This window comes from Arthroderma uncinatum, assembly GCF_011692745.1.
Source record: "Arthroderma uncinatum strain CBS 119779 chromosome Unknown scaffold1, whole genome shotgun sequence".
NCBI classification, from domain to species: domain Eukaryota; kingdom Fungi; phylum Ascomycota; class Eurotiomycetes; order Onygenales; family Arthrodermataceae; genus Arthroderma; species Arthroderma uncinatum.
This window is the reverse complement of record NW_022983863.1, coordinates 5,433,968-5,453,739: the sequence shown is the minus strand read 5'-3', so window position 1 is coordinate 5,453,739 and position 19,772 is coordinate 5,433,968. Positions and strand designations below refer to the sequence as shown.

General features: G+C 48.3%; 6 protein-coding genes across 6 annotated transcripts; 3 read left to right on the top strand and 3 right to left on the bottom strand.

Annotated features, from left to right (window-relative positions):
- Positions 1 to 36: 36 nt before the first annotated feature.
- Positions 37 to 687, bottom strand: GIQ15_01639 (uncharacterized protein; the record flags this gene model as incomplete). The annotated part of the gene is made up of 1 exon (XM_033549056.1): positions 37 to 687. One exon carries the CDS (start codon positions 685 to 687, stop codon positions 37 to 39), a length of 651 nt encoding a protein of 216 aa, XP_033410007.1.
- Positions 688 to 2,668: 1,981 nt separating this feature from the next.
- On the bottom strand, positions 2,669 to 3,711 carry GIQ15_01638 (uncharacterized protein; the record flags this gene model as incomplete). The annotated part of the gene is made up of 2 exons (XM_033549055.1): positions 2,669 to 2,740; positions 2,845 to 3,711. The coding sequence occupies 2 exons, from the start codon at positions 3,709 to 3,711 to the stop codon at positions 2,669 to 2,671; spliced, it is 939 nt and encodes a 312-aa protein (XP_033410006.1).
- A 1,903-nt stretch (positions 3,712 to 5,614) lies between these two features.
- GIQ15_01637 (uncharacterized protein) lies at positions 5,615 to 5,881 on the top strand (the record flags this gene model as incomplete). Its single annotated transcript, XM_033549054.1, has 1 exon — positions 5,615 to 5,881. The coding sequence occupies one exon, from the start codon at positions 5,615 to 5,617 to the stop codon at positions 5,879 to 5,881; it is 267 nt and encodes an 88-aa protein (XP_033410005.1).
- Positions 5,882 to 10,551: 4,670 nt separating this feature from the next.
- GIQ15_01636 (azole resistance protein 1) lies at positions 10,552 to 12,440 on the top strand (the record flags this gene model as incomplete). Its single annotated transcript, XM_033549053.1, has 5 exons — positions 10,552 to 10,755; positions 10,826 to 10,911; positions 10,969 to 11,169; positions 11,430 to 11,745; positions 11,796 to 12,440. 5 exons carry the CDS (start codon positions 10,552 to 10,554, stop codon positions 12,438 to 12,440), a joined length of 1,452 nt encoding a protein of 483 aa, XP_033410004.1.
- Positions 12,441 to 17,469: 5,029 nt separating this feature from the next.
- On the bottom strand, positions 17,470 to 18,045 carry GIQ15_01635 (uncharacterized protein; the record flags this gene model as incomplete). Its single annotated transcript, XM_033549052.1, has 1 exon — positions 17,470 to 18,045. The coding sequence occupies one exon, from the start codon at positions 18,043 to 18,045 to the stop codon at positions 17,470 to 17,472; it is 576 nt and encodes a 191-aa protein (XP_033410003.1).
- A 632-nt stretch (positions 18,046 to 18,677) lies between these two features.
- GIQ15_01634 (uncharacterized protein) lies at positions 18,678 to 19,089 on the top strand (the record flags this gene model as incomplete). The annotated part of the gene is made up of 2 exons (XM_033549051.1): positions 18,678 to 18,698; positions 18,757 to 19,089. The coding sequence occupies 2 exons, from the start codon at positions 18,678 to 18,680 to the stop codon at positions 19,087 to 19,089; spliced, it is 354 nt and encodes a 117-aa protein (XP_033410002.1).
- Positions 19,090 to 19,772: the final 683 nt, after the last annotated feature.

Genomic DNA, 19,772 nt, shown 5'->3' with positions numbered 1-19,772 from the left:
TCTATCAGATAAGCGGGCGAGCATATCCCAGATCTGTCATAGCCCCCGGAAGGAAACATATTCTGGCTTTAGAGGGGGAGAGAAGCTGTGCAGTGCACTAGAAACCGCCGGTGGCCCAAGGACTTTTTCGATGCGGCCAGATATTTCTGCCGCAAGGAACACCCGCTCCTCCGAAGCTTGTTCTGTGTGGGCCAGGCCAAATATCATCCGGCTGACTCCCGATAGCCTTTGGCAAAACTGCTGAAGCCCAAGTTCGGGCGATAGCCAGACCTGCCTGGCAGTCTCGAAAGTGGTTTTTGGCGCATCGGTGTCGAACGAGTACGCAGGGTCGACCAGCAGGATCTCGTCAGTGCGGAGCTCAATTCTGAGTATATTCCAGTAGTAGCCGTAAAGAGCACACTTCCCACGCACCGAGGCGAGCCGGTCGAAAGAGAGCATCAGCCTCCGCCCGAGCGGGGTGACCGAAATGTCCGCGGTTGGGCGACCGGAGCATTGGAAAACTGTACCATCGCTCGAGGTCACGGGGGTCGGACCACACCTCAAGTTGAGCCAATCGATTTTTCTAAGATGGCCAAATAACCCCAGCCAGGGGGACTCGTGATGTGCTGCCTGTGTGGAGCAAACCTCCAGAGCCCAAGGCGGCAGAAGTCCGACGGGATGGCCGTACGGGTTGGTGCGGTTTTCCATTGCTGGGCTTGCGCATCGTGTGGTAGTAATATTGGCCGGAGACGCGCCCACCATTACACTCTCGGAGCATCGGTAGCCATAGTTCTCACAGCGATCGCACCTTGGTCCTGGCCACTGTCTACTTCGGGGTGAGCACTGGATCCCATGTTAGGAGCCGCTGAAGCATGGACGAAAGGGGGAGTGCGCTACCGACCTTTTTATGGTCTTTTCGACAACGCTGGCATTTAGGGACACCTTTGGAAGGCATGCTAGGCGGAGCGATAGGGACACGGCACCCTTTGGGCCATAGGTATCTAAACAAATCGGAGAAGATAGACAATTTCGCAGACAAAGTCCCGGTAGCTGTACTTATGTTGGATTCCGGGTCCTCATTCTCTAGATAATTGCTTTTTATCCCTGACATGGAGGGGTGAGCAGGCAGCCCTTATACATCAAGGGGACAGACCTTCACTCTGTGTGTCGGTTCACCGAAAAGCATGCGGGCGCCGCGGGTTGGGCATTTTTTGCACGGAATCATGAGAGTCTCGTCGCCGTCTCGAGGTGGTTCGAAGTCGACAAGGCGAAGTCACGCCCCAACTGCTGATTCCTGGATTTCTACTCAGAGCCATAGCGCCCTCACGCAGACTGGCGTCTATACGACAAAGAATCGACAGGCAGTGGCTCGGCGCGCTAGTTAACCAGCAAACGTCCACGTCAAGAGTTCTGGAGCGGGGGCCCCGGGCAAGCAACCATCACAGGCGGATCATCTATGCAGGTAGGGTACTGAGATGACTAGCCCCAACAAAACCCTCCGGATCGGTATCTTATAGGCCCAGTTCGACGACGAGTCGAGCTTTCAAAGGCGACTTTGATGCCGCCACGTACCGCCGACTCTTCTGGCGCTACAAACTGAGCACCATGTTAGACAACGTTCCTTTTGTGGGCAAAACCTAGGTAGCTTCGCTTCTCTAGGGTAGCGTCTGGCGATGATGTTGCAGATGTGCGGACCAAAAACTCGGGAGGAGAGGGATAAAAAGTTCAAAGGGTATTAAGGAGGGGCGGCGTGCGGCATCAGAGCGAGCCCGGGAGCGCACCTGGTGATGTAATGCAGATAAAGGAACTTGGTGGGTCCACAGCGATCACGGTGGCCCATGTCGCCTGTTTCAATGGGAAAAGGGAAACGAATTTGAGAAAAAGAAAAGGCTCTAATTTCCCGAGCGCAGGTCCGCCTAGGCGGTTAACTATTTAAGCAGTGGAACTCGTGCCCGTAACTAGCGCCTCCGTCCAAGACAAGAAAGGGGACATCCTGACCATGTTCTCGAGAGATTCCTTCTTTAATCTGGTGAAAAGGTCAGTCTTCAACATGAATGGCGCTGATGGGCAAAGATGCATCCTACGACGCTGGCCGCTTACGCGCTGCGATCCGTTGTACCAGCCACTAGCTCAGCCGGCCAAGGGTCCCAGATGCAGCCTATGCAAGAGGCGCCGGTCCTCTCGATACCGCATGCAGCTGGCCACGAATCCGGAATCGCTGCCCGCATACCGAAATATATGCTCGAGGTGTTGGTGCGCGGTGGGGGCGGTGGCGCCCCTCGGGCAGCCCGTCAACATTCGCGTAGATCACTACCATCACTGTCACAATATGTGCACGACGACCGCCGAGACAAAGAGCTCTACAAGTATCGCCCTTGTCGAGCTCCCGGACTACGGATCGACCAGAGGAGTCGGGCTGGGCTTGGATGCAGAGAAGGAAGTCGTTATAGACGAGTGTTATACTCCACCGGTAATAAACCGGAAGTCAAAGCCCAGGCTCTCCTAACCACGGCCCGAGGAGCTTAAGCTACCTTACCCAACAAAATATATGGCGGAAGTTCTCGTTGTGGAGTGTTTCCATGTCTATACCTCTCTCGTTTACTCTGTACTAAGATGATATAATAAAGCGGAGGCATGATGGCCTAGCTGGATTCCGTCTTCCTATTGAGATGTACTGTATGAGAGTCTGTTAAATTGGAGTAGCTCCGAGTTCCTCCTCCTTCTTTACCATGCCGGTGGAAATCGTGATCGGAGGAAGCATCTGCAACAGCGATTAGCAGTCTTTCGTGAATCTAGTAGACAAATAGCCATGCCTCACCCCCGTTCCCGGAGAGGGAGAAGGTCTTTCTTGTCGCGTAAGCTTACTATGCCGGGTTCGACCCGCGTTGGCCAAAGCCCATTTTCAGACACGTCGTGGGCGACGGACTGCGCCCGGGGCGTCTTTTCACCATCCGTCAGCATCATAGAAAACAAGGGCCTGATACTGGACGGGAATGCCTGAGTATCGGCCAGCGGGGTGCCAAGAACCTGCCTGACGCGGAGGCTTATCGACGCTGCGAGGAACTTCCGCTCCTCCGAACGCGGATCCGTTCGCGCCAGGTCGAGTATCATCCGGGTGAGGCCCGAGAGCCTTTGGCAGAGCTGTTTTAGACCGACTTCAGGGCACAGCCAAACCAGCTGGGCGCTCTCGAATGTGACGCCGGAATCGCCAGCATCGAAAGAGTATGAGGGGTTAATGAGCAGCACCTCATCCGTCTGGAGCAAGTTCTTGAACACCTTCCAGTAATATCCGTAGCGGACGTATGGCGCATAAATAGCGGTGAGCTCCTCGAATGTATAAGTCTGCGCGACGCGAGGGTCACTCAGCACTCGGCGGACCAGAAGGTTTATCGAGAGATCTAGAAGATCGGTAGCTGGAAAGGCCGATGAAGGACCTTGTATAAAACCCTGGCTTTGATTGAAAGCCTCGAGGAACGTCAGCCGCTGTCCGAGGGGAGAGTCCGAAGGAAATATAGGAATTTGAAACACTGCATAAGGGCTGGAGGCAAACGAAGCCCGGGGGCAGCATGTTACGTTGGGCCAGTCGACATTCCTAAGGTAGTCGAATAATCCTGAGGAAGGAATTCTTGTGGTGGGGGTATGCCCTGCCTCCAGAGGTGGCGGGAGGCCCTGGCCATTGCCTGAGAAACGAAATCTATCCGCTGGATCGCCTGTGGACTGTCGGGAGTCCATGTCGACTTCGCACGGGCTCCGCGCTGTCGAGTTTTCGGAGCACTTGTGATCGTAAGCCTCACAACGGTTACACCTTCTCCCGGGCCACTCTCTGCTCCTGGGCGTGCACTGGGCCGTCAGCGCTGGCCCTTCGTGAGTTTATATGTGCTATGAGACTCTCACCTTCTTGTGATCCCGTCTACAGCGCTGGCACTTGAGGACCCCTCCGCGAGGCATATGCCAGAGACCCCGGGGCACTTTATCGCTTTGCGAAATGGCGCCTTCTTGTTATTTCTGTAAATCCGAACAACTGAACGAGGTGCCCGCTGTTGGGCGAGAGCCGACCTCTCTTTGCGGAAGACATGTAACCGGGTGCAAAATGGCTATAAGATGAAGGCGAGCGCGCAAGTGGTATCTAGCAAACGAACCTGGCCAATCTGCGGTGAGGGAGGCCTGTCGCCTGCAGCTATCCGCGCAGTTACGCAGAGGTCGAGAGTAGATAGAATTGGCCGTAGGGAAAGAACAAAGAGAAGGGAGGCGTATCCAACTGAGTCGCACGGTTCTATCCTTAACTCTGCAGTTATCCGCTTCACAAAAGCGGGAGGTTGGCTGGGTTTGCAGGTTGATTGCATATCTCGGAGGCATTCATAGATACCCGGGTACTACCTCCGCCCGAAACTGACCCAGGACGGCTGGCGGGACTGCCGTGTCTAACGCCCCTTCAAGGTGTGGTCCTCAAGGGTGCCAAGGCCTGGGATGACTGACCAGACCGTCGGGTCTGACACCTCCAGGGTATATACATACAGTATGACTTCCAGTAAACTTGCAAGGTCCATTATTTCCGGGCGATCTTCAGGTACTGAACTCTTTCGGCTCCGGATCGCACTTGTATATATTATACGACTTTCGGACTCGGATATATAACGCGACCACGCCTCTACCTGAGCGCCGACACGGGGAATTCCCTCCCAAGTGAGACAGTGCCTGGGGCGACTGGCCGGATGGCCTAGTCCAACGCCCCTTAAGTATTCGGAGAGCGCGGAAAATAGAGTTTGGGTATCTCTTGAAGTTAGCACATGACGGTCCGGCCACAGCTGCTTATTTTGCATAGAATCTTCCAGCAACCCATCAGTACTTGAACTGTAATCAAAGATACGGAAGCTATAATTTTGAAAGCATCTAACAAATATACACTTGGCTTGATAGGCTATCGAGGTAGGGCGGCTTTGTCTCTTTGTGATGCTTGGCAACCACGCCCTTTTTAACTATCACATGACCCGTGATGTTGTTCCGTTATGAAAGTCTGTCCAATAAGTGTATTTTTTTAAGCTGTGCCACAGCTGGCCTGTAATAGCCGTTGGCCGATCTACTCGACTCACGCTGGGAGTAATGCATATTTGCGCTTTGTAGTGATATGTGTTCGTGTCGCATTTATACCGGGCCAAACGGCAGCAGCAGAGATATATACTAATATGTTGACGGATATGTACATGCACACGTGTGGTATTGTTGAACGGAGATTCGGTGTAATACTGCCTGATCGTACGAAACACGTTAGTCAACTACGCCGTTTCATTAAATATCAGTGTCAGCTCTCCATCATCGAACAAATGCTACGCCCGGCGTTTTAACGCCTGTTTCAGCTGTAGCTGGCATCTCCGCGATGGCAAGATACATGGCCGTATGAGGAACATAAATAGGAGCTCAATATCGTGTATTTAGATGATCAGTGCTTGATAGATTGAAATCTCATAGATTGCTCCAGACCCACCTGACCAATCAAATCAATCAAATATCTCGTATCTCAGAGGTATGTATGTATAAAATATATTTTATCTGCCCACCTCCATCTTTCTCGTCAACGGACAGTTCCGAGACAGCTCCAGAAACACTCAAAGAGATTTTCCTCTCCAAAGCTCTCAAAATGCAGTTACTCAAGTTCGCCATCTTCGTCGTTACTGCCATGCTCTCATCTTCGGCAATTGCCTGTAAGTGCGAGGCGGATATCAAAACCCCCCCGGCCGATGATGAATGCCCGCGCCTTGTGACGTTCACCGAAAAATGTTGCTCGGAGCTCGGCGGCACCATGAACGGCGACGACTGTGTTGCCCACTCCATCGCCGAGAAACTCAAGGCCTTCCACAAGTGCTGCCAGGGGAAGTCTGACTGCAATTATCCTGGTCCCCGGTAAACAGAGTGAGAAGAGGACCTTACCAGGGCTATGTTGCCATCTAGTGATATCAAGATGTTGTCCGGGCGCATTTACCAGTTATTCAGGAAAGAATATCGGAATCTATCTCAGGATTTTTATAAAGAGGGCACTTGCGATATTAGACCTAATGATATTGTGTCAATTTGGGTGTATTGGTCAGCTCATCGCTCGCAACGCCGTATTTAGTATCCACCGTACATAGAGCTCAAATATCATCGACCTTCTCATTTGACATATTTTTAGTCGAAATTTAATCGGTATATTTATCCAGAAGCGGTATCGTATGCCGAAGGATAGGACAGTATCACAATGGGCTTAGGTTGCTATATCCGATTATAAAATAGGAATTTATATTTGTCAATAGTAAAGGTAAGTAGTTCCATATGATGACTGTGGGGCTTGCCGTGAACTCTTTTTGAAACAAACATCAAAAGGCTTGTCACATAACTACTTAGCTTTCAGGCAGCACCACAACCTTAACTATCCTAAACGATTTCAACATCTTCGGAAAATTATTTTGCGGATAGGACTCCCCGCCGGTCGCGCTCCGTCGGAAACACAGTGCCATCGACTTCCAGGTCTTCAGCTCGCGGCTTCTGGCTATTCTGTGTCGGCCTGAGATAGTTTTACTCTCTCCCAATCGAGTCGGGCGTTCTAATCTGAACCTTGAGTCGTCGTCCCCTTCTGAAGAGTGTTTTACATGCAGGGATAGTTGCAACGCTCTATGCGCTGGCCAACCTGTCAACTATCGCCCACTCCGCCCCTGAATCTAGGAGCCTGGCCGGGCAGGTGGCCTTCGATGAAACCTATAAGTTTCCGTATTCTTTCCTTCTCTCCTGTTCACCTTTAAATGCACCCACTAGCCATACATACAAAGCTGATATATTCTTACCGTCTTGCGATGAAGCGCTTCTTACAGTAGGTTGCGATATTGGCTTGCCCTTGCACACTCCCATACTCTTTCTCAGCTATATATGCCAAGACACTCTTATCTGGATACAGTTAGATCTCACTTACTCCTGTTTCGAATACTTTACTCTGTATAGTACTGAACCAGTAAAATGACCAGGGCGTTGTACTGCTCCTATCTGAGTAATACGTATATAGCTAGAAGATTCTATAGGAATGGCCCTGCCAAGACGGGTTCCTGGAGATCTGTCAACCTTTCCTTGCACTTAATCGAGAACTGACCTCTAGAGCCTGTCTGCCAACGCTGCAGGATATTCATGCAAACTTATTAAACAGGTAGTTATCGAAATTGATAATCTATAAACTACCACTTCGCATCTCACAGTTGCTGCTACTTATATAAAGTCGCTAACGCTATCCGAAGTCAAGCGGGATCGATAGGGTATATACTGATATTTGCCTTGATTAATCTTGGACTGCGCCATGTTACATCGTGAAATACTATGACTAAACTTTGACTGCGAAGCCCGCATACAGTGGCTCACAAGGATGGACCCTTTTCAGATAGAATTTATTGACTGCTATCTCTGAAAAGACTTTAATACCCTTATAGCCTCCAACTTTGCCTCTGACCTTTCCATTAATATAATAAATAGCGAGCGAGCGAGTTGCATGAAAATTCCTAATCGGAATCATTCCCTTTCTCTTTCGGCATAATTGTGTAGTTTCCGCTTATTTGCGCGACTTAGGAGCCCCCGAGAGAGCCAGTCATGGCAGATTGACCGAGATAACCACCTTCTACTATTAGCATACGAAGATATATCAATAGGACGAGGATATGTCCATACCTGTCTCTTCGGTTTTAGGGATGTCAACTATAACAGAACCACTATCCGCAAGCTCTGCCTTGGGCTCGTGGAATGCTTTCCATGCCTGGACCTTGGTGTCCTCGGCTAGTATATTCTGCGTACTAACTTCTGTAAAGAAGTTGCTAGAAGGTTGGGTAGGCATAATGGCGAGTAATCGGTGGCTTGATTACACTAACTATGGCTTAAGCTTGATTCTGTTTAGCTGTTAGCTATTGTAAATCAGCTCAAGCTTGGAATGCCTACTTGAAAAATAGGTAATAGGTGCTGCTTTTCCTTACTCTGGAGCCGATAATTGAGGTCCACCCACAGCCTCTTATTTATATCCAGCTTACGGACCGTCCGCGCGCCGAACCGACTATTTCAGTACTCCTTATCAGAACTATCCTTGGTTGCTGCATTAGACTGTTGCTACATCCGCGTTTCGTTACATTATAATGTTACAGTATCAGATGCTGCGGCATCGAGGAGCTGCTATTTAATTAGGTAAAAGGCCGGGGAGCATTCCTAGGTGCATCTTTAGATGCGGTGAGACCACGCAACTCCTTTCCTTGGCTGTGGTTTCCCCTCATCGGCTATAATACCATGTCTGCTCAGAGAAGTAGCGGCATAGGTGAGAAGATCCTCCGGTCTTCCCTGTTATTTCAGAATCAATTTTTAGAATGACCCGTCCCTTATAACCACACGATATCTTGATTATATCAAGTCGACACCAGCCTTTGAACATCTTCTATATCCAACCCCAAGCCGCGCCAAAATGCCTGATATATTTGCGAACATTGAACACTTGGCTGATCTTCCGCTTTACAAAGTTGAAAAGCCATATGGAGCACTCCTCAGCAACGGCAGCGTCTACTTTTCCCAGGGCCATTGACTTGATAATATTGAGTTCACGGAATACAGGCGTAAAGTCGTCGATGTTGGCAACAACCCCGCCTACACGTTACTAAAGAATGGGTTTCAAATCTTTAAGCAGGAAAGCGATACCATGTGGGACGTGAGTATAATTGATTTGGCACGTCGTCACCGCGAAGAGATCGCCAAGTGGTTAAAAGGGCGGCTTGACGCTGTTTTCATTCATACGTATGATCTGAGAACCAGGTTGAATGACGAAGCGCCGAGGGATCAAGTCGACGTACTGAGTCCCTTGGTTGTGGAGCCAAGGGCCCGAGGTGCCCACAATGGTTTGTTGAAACACTCCCTAGCTATTACAACACGCACTGCTAACTAGCCCACTAGATGTCACATTGAAATCTGGCCCAGATATCTTCTTTAGCCACCTAATTGAAGGTCAAGAGGACTATCTGAAGCCAGGATATTAGGTTCGAATCATAAAGTGAGTCTTCCTTGATCAGGATTGTTATATCCCAGGCGCTAATAAAGACAGCACCTAGCGCCCTCTTTAGCCTGTCTACAAAGATAACCCTCTTGCATTCTATAACGCAAGTACTATTGATCCTAAAGATCTAATTGCTGCGGATCGCGTATACCCACATTTAGTGGGAGAAATCTACTATCTGGCTTATAATAAGAATCAGCAGTAGTAAATCTCCTCTAAAGCCAATACTCTATAATATGAACTGATTTTGCTAGGTGCTGGGTTGAGAACCAAACCCTATCAGATGTATGCTATTCTAAGAGCGTTACCTATAGAAGATTCCTATCCCTAGTCCTAGGCATTGCTAATCCTCGCATTCAGGTCCTTGTTATGACTATATATAACACCTATCCAGGAAACGATGCACGATGTAAGGATTCCCGCATATACTCTTATGCCTATCTGTGCTTACGAGGATATAGACTACCCACATGTCTCATTTGTAAATAAACATGCGCCAGCAGACTCTCTACCCCAAACGAGTCTGGAAACTAGGTCAATTGTGATTAGCAGGCTAAAGGACTAGGATAATGAATGCGACGTCACAAGGGTACTAGGATCTAACCAGTGGGGAATAGCCTTGTTTGATTTGCTTTGTATGTTGAATGTGATATTCACACATGAGTCATACTTCAAATACATAGTCCTTATAACATAACTAGAGACATTTACTATTTTGAAGCCGTATATAATAGGCCAAGGAAGCTCGCGTTAAGGTGGTCAAGAAGCAGTTCCTTTAGTAAACCGTCGTTGTGTATCCGGAAATGCGCCACATAGGCCATCACCTAATGTTAACTACACGCTCGGAGAGCTTAAGGGTTTCCCCCACTCTACACCCGCATAAATAGAAATGTCAACCCCGTTTCTGTACTTGGGGTATATAGCATCTCCAAAGAACCATATGCAGACATCTTATTACAAGGGAGGTATATAATTGTTGGAACTAGCTAGATAATGCATAAGGTCACCCATGCTAGTTACCATTCAATTTTTCCAGCTTGGCAAACTTACGCTGCCCTCCACAGATGCTCTAGGGTAAACGCTGTTATTTCTTGCATACTACAGCCATCAGACAGGTGCATATGTGGCCCAACGGGAAATGCAGGCTTAAAACTGCTCTTACTTATGCCAATATCCATATAACAGGGTGTTGTGGGTAGCTAGCTTACAGCCTTAGCTACTCTCTCTCCAGGGGTTAAGGTCAACGCGACATGCTTACTAGGCACTAGCCGTTCTTACTCTTCTAGAACCTAAAAGGCTCTCTTCCGGAGGTACTCTCTTACTTTACTCTGCATCTATAGTATCCTAATAGTAACCATCTAAACCCATCACTATCACTTCGTTACAATAATCAACAGCCTAGCCTTGGACTATTTTAAGACTTCCAATTATATCTAACCAAGCTTCATCAGTCTACAATGTGTTAACGGCTATAAGCAGAGTTATAATACCTACGACTATCCCGCACAGCCTCTACAGTGTCTGGTTTATAGAAAATGATTCCAGAACAGGCTAAGCGGGCCCCAGCCATAGAGCTACAGCAAAATCAAGGCATAATACACGCTGAAAATAACCAGCACAAGACGAATGCGGAGCTAGATCCTATAGGTCAGGATGCCAATGAGCGGAATTATCCCCATGGTATGAAGCTTGCTGTGATTGTTGGCTCTCTGGCCGCTTCGATCTTCTTGGTGGCCCTGGTAAGTATACCCAGCATCGGAGTAGTGTTTTGCGAGGAAAACCAGGCTAACATACCCCATAATCTTTCAGGACGAGACTATTATCACAACTGCAATCCCCAAAATCACTGATGATTTCCATTCCATAAATGATATTGGGTGGTACGGATCTGCGTAGTAAGTTGATACTATTTAAACCTCTCTTAGATGAGGAAACATGTTCACTGATTATAGCTTCATGACCTTTGCGGCCTTTCAACTTATATTCGGCAAACTATTCTCGTTTTACTCCATTAAATATGTCTTCCTTGTCTCAGTTGCCATCTTCGAAGTCGGCTCCCTGATCTGTGCTACTTCTTCAACCTCCAGTGCCTTCATTATAGGTCGTGCCTTCGCAGGTTTAGGCAGCGCTGGCATAAATGCCGGCTTCATCATGTAAGCCTCAAGATTCCCTCCATTCCAACGGACGTGAACTCATGTATAGATAGTATCCTGGCAAGCTGTCTTCCACTGGCGAGAAGACCAATATTTGTCAGCTCGTACAGTGGCATGTATGGCGTCGCCTCCGTCGTAGCACCTTTATTGGGTGGAGCGTTCACTACAAGAATGACGTGGCGTTGGTGTTTTTATATAAATTTGCCAATCGGTGGAGCCGCTTTACTTGCGATGGCATTATTTTTTCATCCACCGACCAGTGCAAAGAAGCCATCAACCACTTGGCAGCAAAAGCTTGGTCAGATGGACCTCCTTGGTACCGCTATTTTGGTCCCAGGAATCGTTTGCTTGCTTCTCGCTCTTCAATGGGGTGGCTCGCTATACAAATGGAATACTGCTCCACCGATCGCTTTACTAGCAGCAGCAGGAGCGGCCGGGCTGGCCTTTGTTATAGTCCAAGTCTGGAAGCAAGAGAGCGCTACTGTGCCTCCTCGAATTATCAAGCAGCGCAGCGTGGCATGCAGTGCCTGTTACGTCTTCCATGCAGGGGGCGCGCTCAATGTCACTCAATACTTCGTTCGTGCTTTTCATTATCTTCTGCTTATCACCTACTAACGGCTCCCTAGATACCCATCTGGTTTCAAGCTATCCAAGGCGTTACAGCATTTGACTCGGGAAGCCGCATTCTGCCAACCACCCTTGGAACTGTGATCTTCTCTCTCATTGCTGGCATCGGCGTTGCAAAATTCGGATACTATACCCCTTTTATGATCCTAGGTGCTGCCTTACTAGTCACTGGCGCCTCCCTAATAACAACATGGCAAGTTTCATCGTCCACTACGCAATGGATAGGGTACCAGCTCATATTCAGCGCTGGCGCCGGCCTTGGTATTCAACAAACTCACACGGCTGCCCAAACAGTTCTCGCGCCCGTAGACGTGCCTATTGGGGCTGTTATCATGATCTTTGCGCAAATTCTTGGTGGCGCAGTGTGGCTATCTGTGGCACAGAATGTGCTCACGAGCCAGTTACTTGAAGGCCTTGTTAATGCTGTACCGGGTTTAGACCCCAAACTTGTGCTCGACAAAGGAGCAACAGGTTTCCGGGGGACTGTTGGGCCAGAATCCTTGGGTGGTGTGTTAAAGGTGTACAATTTTGCCTTGACAAGGACGATTTATTGTGGAGTTGCGCTGGCTGCTGCAGCATTGATTTCCTCGATGGGAATGGAGTGGAGATCAATTAAGAAGGTGTCGAGCTCTGAGCTAACCTAAAGTACGATATCTATATGATTTTGCTAGGTTATGGTATGAAAAGAGATTCAATGTGAGAAGGTTGTTCCTACTCTTTCCTGTATACTGTATACCTACCACTATCCAAAGCTCCTGTAAGCTCCATAGGCCCAAGGCTAATAATGTAAATTGTCACCAGATGATTTAAAACTCACTGGCTCTTGATATGAGGGAATGCAAGCTTCATACCATGGGGATAATTCCGCTCATTGGCATCCTGACCTATGGGATCTAGCTCCGCATTCGTCTCGTGCTAGTTATTTTCAGCGTATATTATACCTTGATTTTGCTATAGCTCTATGGCTGGGGCCCGCTTAGCCTATTCCGGAATCATTTTCTATAAACCAGACACTGTAGAGGCTATGCGGGATAGTCGTAGGTATTATGACTCTACTCACAGCTATTAACACATTATAGACTGATAAAGCTTGGTTAGACACAATTAGAAGTCTTAAAATAGTCCAAGGCTAGGCTATTAATTATTGCAACGAAGTAATAGTAACGGGTTTAGGTGGTTACTACTAGGATACTATAGGTACAGAGTAAAGTAAGAGAGCACCTCCGGAAGAGAGCCTTTTAGATTCCAGAAGAGCAAGAACAGCTAGTGCCCAGCAAGCATATCGCGTTAACCTTAACCTCTAGAGAGAGAGTAGCCAAGGCTGCAAGCTAGCCACCCACAATACCCTATCACACGGATATTGGCACAAGTAAGAGCAGTCTCAAGCCCGCATTTCCTATTAGGCCACATATGCACCTATCTAATGGCTATAGTATGCAAGAAATAACAGCGTTCACCCTAGAGCATCTATGGAGGGCAGCGTAAGTTTGCCAAACCAGAAAAATTAAATGGTAACTAGCATGGGTAACCTCATGCATCATCTAGCTAGTTCCAACAATTACACACCTCCCTTGTAATAAGATGTCTGTATATGGTTCTTTAGAGATGCTATATACCCCAAGTACAGAAATGGGGTTGACATTTCTATTTATGCGGGTGCAGAGTAGGGGAAACCCTTAAGCTCTCCGAGCGTGTAGTTAACATTAGATGATGACCTATGTGGCGCATTTCCAGATGCATAACGATAGTCTACTAAAGGAACTACTTCTCGACCACCTTAACGCGAGCTTCCTCAGCCTATTATATATAGCTTCAAAATAGCAAATGTCTCTAGTTATGTTATAAGGACTATGTATTTAAAGTATGACCCATATGTGAATATCACATTCAACATATAAAGCAAATCAAACAAGGCTATTCCCCACTGGTTAGATCCCAGTACCCTTGTGACGTCGCATTCATTATCCTAGTCCTTTAGCCTGCTAATCACAATTGACCTAGTTTCCAGACTCATTTGGGGTAGAGAGTCTGCTGGCGCACGTTCATTTACAAATGAGACATATAGGCAGTCTATATCCTCGTAAGCACAAATAGGCATAAGAGTATATACAGGAATCCTTACATCGTGCATTGTTTCCTGGATGGGTGTCATATATAGTCATGACAAGGACCTGAATACAAGGATTAGCAATGCCTAAGACTAGAGATAGGAATCTTCTATAGGTAACGCTCTTAGAATAGCATACATCTGATAGAATTTAGTTCTTAACCCAGCACCTAGCAAAATCAGTTCATATCACAGAGTATTGGCTTTAGAGGAGATTTACTACTGCTAATTCTTATTATAAGCCAGATAGTAGATTTCTCCCACCAAATATAGGTACACGCGATCCACAGCAATTAGATCTTTAGGATCAATAGTACTTGTGTCACAGAATACAAGAGGGTTATCTTTATAGACAGGCTAAAGAGGGCGCCAGGTGCTGTCTTTATTAGCGCCTGGGATATAACAATCCTGATCAAGAAAGACTCACTTTATGATTCGAACCCAATATCCTGGCTTCAGATAGTCCTCTTAGCCTTCAATTAGGTGGCTAAAGAAGATATCTGGGCCAGATTTCAATGTGACATCTAGTGGGCTAGTTAGCAGTGCGTGTTGTAATAGCTAGGGAGTGTTTCAACAAACCATTGTGGGCACCTCGGGCCCTTGGCTCCACAACCAAGGGACTCAGTACGTCGACTTGATCCCTCGGCGCTTCGTCATTCAACCTGGTTCTCAGATCATACGTATGAATGAAAACAGCGTCAAGCCGCCCTTTTAACCACTTGGCGATCTCTTCGCGGTGACGACGTGCCAAATCAATTATACTCACGTCCCACATGGTATCGCTTTCCTGCTTAAAGATTTGAAACCCATTCTTTAGTAACGTGTAGGCGGGGTTGTTGCCAACATCGACGACTTTACGCCTGTATTCCGTGAACTCAATATTATCAAGTCAATGGCCCTGGGAAAAGTAGACGCTGCCGTTGCTGAGGAGTGCTCCATATGGCTTTTCAACTTTGTAAAGCGGAAGATCAGCCAAGTGTTCAATGTTCGCAAATATATCAGGCATTTTGGCGCGGCTTGGGGTTGGATATAGAAGATGTTCAAAGGCTGGTGTCGACTTGATATAATCAAGATATCGTGTGGTTATAAGGGACGGGTCATTCTAAAAATTGATTCTGAAATAACAGGGAAGACCGGAGGATCTTCTCACCTATGCCGCTACTTCTCTGAGCAGACATGGTATTATAGCCGATGAGGGGAAACCACAGCCAAGGAAAGGAGTTGCGTGGTCTCACCGCATCTAAAGATGCACCTAGGAATGCTCCCCGGCCTTTTACCTAATTAAATAGCAGCTCCTCGATGCCGCAGCATCTGATACTGTAACATTATAATGTAACGAAACGCGGATGTAGCAACAGTCTAATGCAGCAACCAAGGATAGTTCTGATAAGGAGTACTGAAATAGTCGGTTCGGCGCGCGGACGGTCCGTAAGCTGGATATAAATAAGAGGCTGTGGGTGGACCTCAATTATCGGCTCCAGAGTAAGGAAAAGCAGCACCTATTACCTATTTTTCAAGTAGGCATTCCAAGCTTGAGCTGATTTACAATAGCTAACAGCTAAACAGAATCAAGCTTAAGCCATAGTTAGTGTAATCAAGCCACCGATTACTCGCCATTATGCCTACCCAACCTTCTAGCAACTTCTTTACAGAAGTTAGTACGCAGAATATACTAGCCGAGGACACCAAGGTCCAGGCATGGAAAGCATTCCACGAGCCCAAGGCAGAGCTTGCGGATAGTGGTTCTGTTATAGTTGACATCCCTAAAACCGAAGAGACAGGTATGGACATATCCTCGTCCTATTGATATATCTTCGTATGCTAATAGTAGAAGGTGGTTATCTCGGTCAATCTGCCATGACTGGCTCTCTCGGGGGCTCCTAAGTCGCGCAAATAAGCGGAAACTACACAATTATGCCGAAAGAGAAAGGGAATGATTCCGATTAGGAATTTTCATGCAACTCGCTCGCTCGCTATTTATTATATTAATGGAAAGGTCAGAGGCAAAGTTGGAGGCTATAAGGGTATTAAAGTCTTTTCAGAGATAGCAGTCAATAAATTCTATCTGAAAAGGGTCCATCCTTGTGAGCCACTGTATGCGGGCTTCGCAGTCAAAGTTTAGTCATAGTATTTCACGATGTAACATGGCGCAGTCCAAGATTAATCAAGGCAAATATCAGTATATACCCTATCAATCCCGCTTGACTTCGGATAGCGTTAGCGACTTTATATAAGTAGTAGCAACTATGAGATGCAAAGTGGTAGTTTATAGATTATCAATTTCGATAACTACCTGTTTAATAAGTTTGCACAAATATCCTGCAGCGTTGGCAGATAGGCTTTGGAGGTCAGTTCTCGATTGAGTGCGAGGAAAGGTTGACAGATCTCTAGGAACCCGTCTTAGTAGGGCTATTCCCATAGAATCTTCTAGCTATGTACGTATCACTCAGATAGGAGCAGTACAACGCCCTGGTCATTTTACTGGTTCAGTACCATACAGAGTAAAGTATTCGAAACAGGAGTAAGTGAGATCTAACTGTATCCAGATAAGAGTGTCTTGGCATATATAGCTGAGAAAGAGTATGGGAGTGTGCAAGGGCAAGCCAATATCGCAACCTACTGTATCACTGATCTTCTTTGGCCTGCTCTGGAGGCCATCTGGGGCGTTCAGAGCAGACCGCAACAACCCCGCATGTATATCCCTGTCCAATGCGGGAGACCGGATAAGCTCTTCCTCAAGCTCAACAGGCTCCCTGGATCGAATTACCACAACATCTATTACCAGTATCCCAACCGCCACCGACTCCCTGGTCACTTTGGCGAAGGTGTCCAAAGGTTCCCCGCCCACGAATTCAACCAGCCTCGCAGCCCCAACGCCCACTCTTGTTAGGTCATCTATTTCGGACGTGTCGGCCAATATAAACCGTGGCGCACCACCCGTGAGCTCGACTAGCCTCACAGCCCCGCCATCCACGACTATCAACCCAAGCAATATGCCAGAACTGGAAACTACTCCGGTTGTCTGCACTGGCTGGGAAGGTTCCGATGAGGATGTTTTTGTGCTCCTATGCCAGGGCCTCAAAACAGATAATCCAGGTTTTAACGTGGCTAACTGTCGACGGATCTGATGAGGAATCCACCGACGCGACACCCCAAGCTATAAGAAATAGAGGAACTTTGTAGCTGGGTGAGTGTGTGAGGTGGAGTATGAAACTTGGATACCAGGGATAAGAATGCAACCTGATATAATATATGTATATCGTAGATAGAAATCTACAAAACAGTAGCTAGCAAGACTTGGGGTGTCATCGGACGTATTATAATTTAATAACCCGCAATGGATGTAAACTACTGGATTTCTGGGCTTTTTACATAAAAGGGAACAATATACGGAGTAGCACGGGGTTTTGAGGATATCAACAGGAGGCGCTAGCCGGATGTGGGATGCTGTTTATCGGCTAGAGGAACAGCTCTGGGAACTCGTACAAGCTCTAACACATGAAAATCTCTCACAAATCTGCTCCCAGGCTCATCAGAAGCACAACAAGGGCATACATGTGCGGGCTCTAGATTTTATTCTCAACGCATTTTACCCAGTCCTCTTCAAGCAGCCGTGTCTGGCTGGCAAACTCCACCGACGACTCCCTGATTGCGGCGCTGAATGCGCGGCAGTCGATCAGAGCTTTGCGAAACTGGTCGGCCATCTGATCTATGTCCTGCCGGGCCCTTTCGCTTGTCCCGGGGCCGGATGTGTCGAATATCGAACGGAGTGCGTCACCGAGGGCGTCGAGGCATGCATCCTGGGAGATAACGGAGTCTATATTTCTGGAATATAGCGACATGGAGGCCTTTCGGAGCCCAAGTAAGTATGCATTCTCAGCCCGCAGGTACGTCAACTCGCGAACCACGGAAAGGAGCCGCACGCGAAAATACGCATTGTCAGCACGTAGGGATTCCTCGGTCCAGCTGCCCTTCTTCCAATTCTTCCTGCCCTTAAAGTAGAGCTCCCTGTCCCGGCAGTCGTCCTTCTTAGACTGCTGGACTCTGCTTGAGCGGAAGCCGATGGCAGAGGATATTCCCCCTTGCTGTTCGATGAGGTCGTCGATCGAACACGGCGTGCCCGGGCGGTTCGGCACAGGCATCAGGGCGGAGTTGGGGCGGAGACTTAGCAATGCAGCTTCGTTATAGCAACTGGCCCTTCCGTCCCAGCAATCCTTTATATGCCTAGCCAGGTGATTGTAATGAAGGGCCTCACATAGCTGATATAAACCCAGTGGCTACCGAAGTAGATGACTTTCGCACCCAGGTGTACAACGCGACCGCGTCGCGCCTCCGCCTGGGCACCAACACGGGAAATTCCCTCCTCAAGTGAGACAGGGCGGCGACTGGCCGGGTTGCTGGGTCTAACGCCCCTTCGAGGTACGGTCCTCAAGGGAACCAAGGCCTGGGGCGACTGACCGGATTGCCGGGTCTGGCGCCCCTTCGAGGTGCGGTCCTCAAGGGAGCCATGGCCTGGGGCGGCTGGCTGGATTGCCCGGTCTTAAGAAAGGTACGGCCATCCAAGGGGGCAGGGCTCCGGTGCAGCTTATCTAGAGCTTTGGGTCCCATCAAGACTGGCGCCTCATTTCATAAGAGAAAATATATTGAGCTTCCGACAACCCCCGCTGCTTGCCCATCCAGTGCAATAGTTATTATTTGTTGTCGCCATCGGCTTTCTATGAACATTGGCTTCCGACTTGCAAGAGCCCATCTTTCCATCTTATTTCTCATATCAATGTCGTCCGAGTTGCCAAAGGTACTCTATGAACACGATGCATCTGACGCCTTGGCGGTATCACGCTAACATTATCCAGAACTGCTCCGCCTGTGAGGTGGAGTGTCCCTGGAGGAAAGAAACCCGACGCCTTCTCGAGGCGACCAGCAGCGTAGAAATGATCAGTAGCGCAGTCAAAGGAGCAGTCTGTGAAGAGGAGCTGGTGAAGCTTCGGTCTCAGATGAGCGAGCTACGCGACCAGTGCCAGATACTACAGCAGAAGATGGTGGAGGCAAAAGAGCGGAACGATATCCTGGAGAGGAGGGTCGGCCTCATTGAAGGCAGCCAGCACTGGGGCAGCAACAGCGAGCAGGATATGCAGTCAGAGGGGAGCATGGGAGATGGTGCGGAGGATGACGACGACTACTACTAACCAGTACAGTAACGCGATTCACAGTTGAGTCATAGATAGAGCGGAAGGAAGAGACCCGGGAAATACTCTGATAAGAACTCCTGCCTATCCAAGGCCCGTAGCTCGCAATACATAGCAATCAATGGTAGTCACTTCCCACAGCCCGAAATGCCAACAAATGCAGTCGAGCGATAACGTAGTAGAAGGCAGAGCTGGGTAGCAAGCAATTCTAATATCAGGTATATACACTAGCAGGCCTCGCTGACTGTTCTTCATATGTACCTGTTTCTTTGTACTTCGAAGGCATATGCCTACTCCGGAGCTCGGGGGATGGGCTAGAGAGAATATCAGAGCCACAGCATGTGCGTCCGACGGCCACGGTTACCCGGGCTCCTTTCTTAACGAAAACGTCGGATTGGGGATTAGTACCAGCGTATATATCGCTTTGCCAGCCGCTTGCAATCCTCAAAATTCATATGTTATACTTTAAATTTTAGACTCTCCGCAACGATGCGTTCCACGGAGGACTGCGCATGGTTCAAACTGGTACGGACTGGCAACCATCCACGTCTCCGGTACGATGGACGTCTCTGCCGGATCTGCGAAGGTCTGGGCAGCCCCCACACCAAATTCCCGAGCCTGACGATGTTCATGGGCCGAGGGGCCAAAGATAGGGCGATGAGACAGATCTTCCAGCAGGACAT